Genomic DNA, 4058 nt, shown 5'->3' with positions numbered 1-4058 from the left:
TTATGCATACACAAGACCTTAAACTCGAGATTTATTAGCAATTAAACTAATATTGAAAAACCATCACAGGATTAAAAAAAACCAAGCACAGTTGTAGAGTTTAAATTTTATGGAATATGAAAAATCAAATAGATCAACAACTCTGAAAAGGAAAAGTCCATGCCACTTCATATTTCAACGATGCCTTAGATCTTATTCTGGTGCAGTTACTGAGTCTTACAAGTATAGTTATTCCGAAAACAAATACAGTCAAAGAAGCTCACCAGCATTAGCTACATAAACATGACTCATTTTCAAATGTGTGAGCTTATTCAAGATCACAACAAAGAGTGCCTGTCATTACCTAATTGTCACCACGAACCTTGAGCAATTACGATAAAGGTTTCGCACATGTAGCCGGATTTTCAGTCGATTCGATGTGGATCATAAATAGATATCCTAGTGACCAGAGGAGAATGTATTGGATGGGTACCCAAGACAGACAGGCAATAAGGCTCATGATGCTCCCAACATATTGTGGATCTTTGATATACCCGAAAGGGAATTCTGTCACCCATGGAATATTCTTACCGAAGCGTACGCCATAGTAAGTTCCCGATTCACCAAGCAACTGGTACACCCTATAAAACCAAATTCAGGTTAACTTCGTCTACACTAGAAACAACTGGTATACCCTATAAAACCGAATTCAAGTTAACTTCTAGAGGTAAGATCTAGACTCGAAGCAACTGGTACACCCCGTAAAACCGAATTCATGATAACTTCTTCTAGACTCGAAGCAACATAGCACCAAATCAATCTGATTCAAACCAAATGAAGCCAATATACACACACAAGTGACACTCCAAAACAATGATATACAGAGAAATATAAAGTGATTCAATTAACCCCATCAACCTGTCACTACATCCTAAGGATCATGTTTAAGATGTTTATCCAAAGAAGCAAATCAGGCACCCTAATAGTAGAAGCCATTTATTTATCTGTAGAGCGACAGACCTTCCACTCGGTACTGCAGGATCACTAAGGCCGACTTTTGTCCCTGATCAAAAGGTGGTTCTTGCAGTCAAGCTCCCTTCTGCCTTTGCACTTGAGGGACAAGGAAACCTTTGCACGCCTCCGTTACCTTTTGAAGGGCCTACGCCCCACAGAAACTATCCACCTGAGACTGTCCCTTGGCCTGTAAACAACTCTTACAGCAATGCCTCAACATCTACCGAGACAATTAAATAAACTCCCCCTCAACCCCCAAGTTTCAAGATAAGAGTTATGGATGATCAAACAGTCAGATCAATACTATTATCTGCATCCATAATCGTTTGCCAGTACAAAGGAAAGCAAAATCTTAATCTTATAGGAAAACATGTTATGACTTCAGAAGCCCCATCATACATCCCAAAACAAGCATGTAGTAGGGCTTTCCACCTAGAGAAACCTTGACCATAAATCGCTATATCCCCAGCAATTTCCGAATTCGGGAACACTAGCCATCCAATCAAATAAACTAGCGACCCCTTAATATATAGTTACTAAAAAATTATTGAGTAAAACAAACAATTAACAAGCTTTAGAATTTATTTATTTATTTAAAACTATATGTTCATATGAACACAAAAAACCTATATATATGAGTTCGTTCCAGTTTCAGGTAACATAGACCTTGACTCAGATCACCATTATGAGAAAAAACGTAGGACCACTGTCCCTTTATCTACCTACCTTCTTTAAGCACCCTCACCTTAAGGTTCTTCAGCAAGTTATATTTTCTAATAGTTTCTTTGTTCCTTCAACTTGGACTCTCATATTGCAAATTCCAGAATCCGGTGATAACAATAATAGGAAACACCCAATGATATATAAATAGAGAGAGAGTGGCTGACCTGAAGTTGAGGAACTGACCGAAGGCAAAGAGGGGCCAAAAGTAGAGAGGGGGAGGCCAAGAGAGGGAAGAAACTGAAAAGAGAGAAACGAACTGAATCAGCTTGAAGAAATGGGAAACAAGGGCCATTACCTTTGATGGGTCCCTTCCTTTCCCACAAAGGTTCACCCATAACTGTGGGTATGTCCATAACAAGTAGTAAAATGGAAATGGCACCAACACCCCTATGCCTGCCAAAATCCCCATCTTTCTTCTTTGGGAGGGAAAGAAATCTGATTTTCTGCTATGTTGCTAGGTTATCCTTTCATGTCTGTTTATTGGGTTTTAAAGGTTTGTTTGGTCGGACTCAGATTTGGGCCTTTGTGATTTTTTTCTTCATATTCTTCTATAAATATATTCGTCTCTTCATATTCTCTGAGTATGTTCTTCAGAAAAATTGATCCTTTCCCCAACCAAGGAAAAGATTTTGATGAAATTTGCACATATCAATATGAAACTTAAGGACTGATGAAATCCTTCAAACTGTCAATGATTTCAGAATTGCAGCAAGGCAGTGCTATGGAAGATAGTAAGTTCTCATCTTAGATTATGAACAAGAAACTTGAGGATTATCAAATTCTTAGAGCTGATTGCTGACTAATATTTCATTTTTTTTATAAAGCATTGGGTGAATGATCAAATATACTAATAAGATTTAGGGTAGAGTATTTGATCGAATTGATTAAGATAAAAAAAATTGAGTTTACGAGTATCATTCATATTTTGTTTGATTTTTTTTAATTAAATCTAGATTATGAAATTTAGGTTGAATCATATATATTTATTTGAGTTAATGTTCAAATTTAAATATAATTATTTACGACACTATGATACCGATGGGTTCAAATATAAATAATTTTATCTAACTATATATATATAATATTGTGTCAAATGAGTAAATAAAATTTGTAATGTTATTTAATAACTCAAATATTATATGAAATTATATGATATATTTATAATTTTATTTTTCAAAAAAATGAATTTTGAGTATAAACTATTAATTGAGTACGAAAAAATCAAACGAATTAAGTGAGAGAATTTGTAAAAGAGTTATAGTTGAAGAATCAAATTGAATAAACATACAAAGTTGAGGGATTGGATTGTAAAAAGATAAAATTTGTCATAAAAGAAAAGATGAATTGAAGTTACACATGTATTTTATAATGATTGAAGAACAAGATATTTCTAATTTGGTAAAAAAATAACTTAAAACGAATGAAAATTTGAAGAAACAAAGAAATTAAAGATTAAACCACAAAATAATCCAATTGGTTTAGTAACGCATCTCTTCCAATGTTCGGAATTGACTCTCCTCTTGATTTCGATTATGAAGGGGTTCTTCTAATAATGTCCATTTTCATTTTAAAAAAATAAAAAAATAATCAAATTACTTAATAAAAGATCAAATCAACATCATTTTAATTTTTGATGTTTCAAACATTGTAAATTTAAATTCAACCCAAACTCGAAATATAAACTAAAAATTTGAGTTGAATAGAATAATTTGAACAACTCGAATAATTTAACCCAAAAATCTTAAAATTAAAAAATAATTTAATTATTTTTAATCAAATTAAATTTTATTTTTTCTTAAATATTATAGACGACTATAAATTTAACAACGTAATTGTTCAGACTCATAATTGTAAAAATAAATAAAAAATAATATTATTATCTTTTACGTTAACGTCACTTGATAAATTATTTAGTCACATATATTGAACGATGGAAAAATGGCAACACAATATTTTTGCATATAACTATTTATGGTTGATAACTTAAACTTATACACAATTTATTATTATTATTATTATTATTATTGCATAAAAGTTTAGGTCAGGATGGGCTCTCCAGTCCATGATCAGTGCATACCTAATACTCAATTGAGATTTACATATAAATTTATAGATTGTCCATCAAAAGTGATGGTGGTAAGGTTCGAACTTGACCTTACAAGCTCAAATTCCTAAATTTCAACCACTTATACCAACATTCGTTGGCACATATACACAATTTATGGGATTGCGATAAATAAATAACTTATATAATAACTATTATATCATATAAAGTTGCGATTGAAAGACGACATAATTTTTTGTTATTGAAGTGGGAGCAACTCTAAAATAGAAATATAAAT

The 4058-nt window shown here is 32.3% G+C and overlaps 1 protein-coding gene across 1 annotated transcript; it reads right to left on the bottom strand.

The window, feature by feature from the left end:
- Window positions 1-229: 229 nt before the first annotated feature.
- LOC120203836 (phosphatidyl-N-methylethanolamine N-methyltransferase-like) lies at window positions 230-2157 on the bottom strand. The gene is made up of 2 exons (XM_039204001.1): window positions 1881-2157; window positions 230-620 (listed from the first exon to the last, which is right to left on the bottom strand). The coding sequence occupies exons 1-2, from the start codon at window positions 2123-2125 to the stop codon at window positions 371-373; spliced, it is 495 nt and encodes a 164-aa protein (XP_039059932.1). The 5' UTR covers window positions 2126-2157; the 3' UTR covers window positions 230-370.
- Window positions 2158-4058: the final 1901 nt, after the last annotated feature.

The sequence above is a fragment of the Hibiscus syriacus genome, unplaced genomic scaffold (genome assembly GCF_006381635.1).
Source record: "Hibiscus syriacus cultivar Baekdansim isolate YM2019G1 unplaced genomic scaffold, ASM638163v2 tig00000340_pilon, whole genome shotgun sequence".
Classification (NCBI taxonomy): Eukaryota; Viridiplantae; Streptophyta; class Magnoliopsida; order Malvales; family Malvaceae; genus Hibiscus; species Hibiscus syriacus.
Note: the sequence above shows the minus strand (reverse complement) of the source record. Positions and strands in the feature narration are given on the sequence as shown.

Bases quoted from the DNA above. Each gene is read 5' to 3' on its own strand.
- LOC120203836 (XM_039204001.1), bottom strand. From the start codon at position 2,125: ATGGGGATTTTGGCAGGCATAGGGGTGTTGGTGCCATTTCCATTTTAC. The intron at 621-1,880 runs GTCAGCCACTCT...TTGGTTTTATAG, and splicing joins GGTCAGTTCCTCAACTTCAG to GGTGTACCAGTTGCTTGGTG.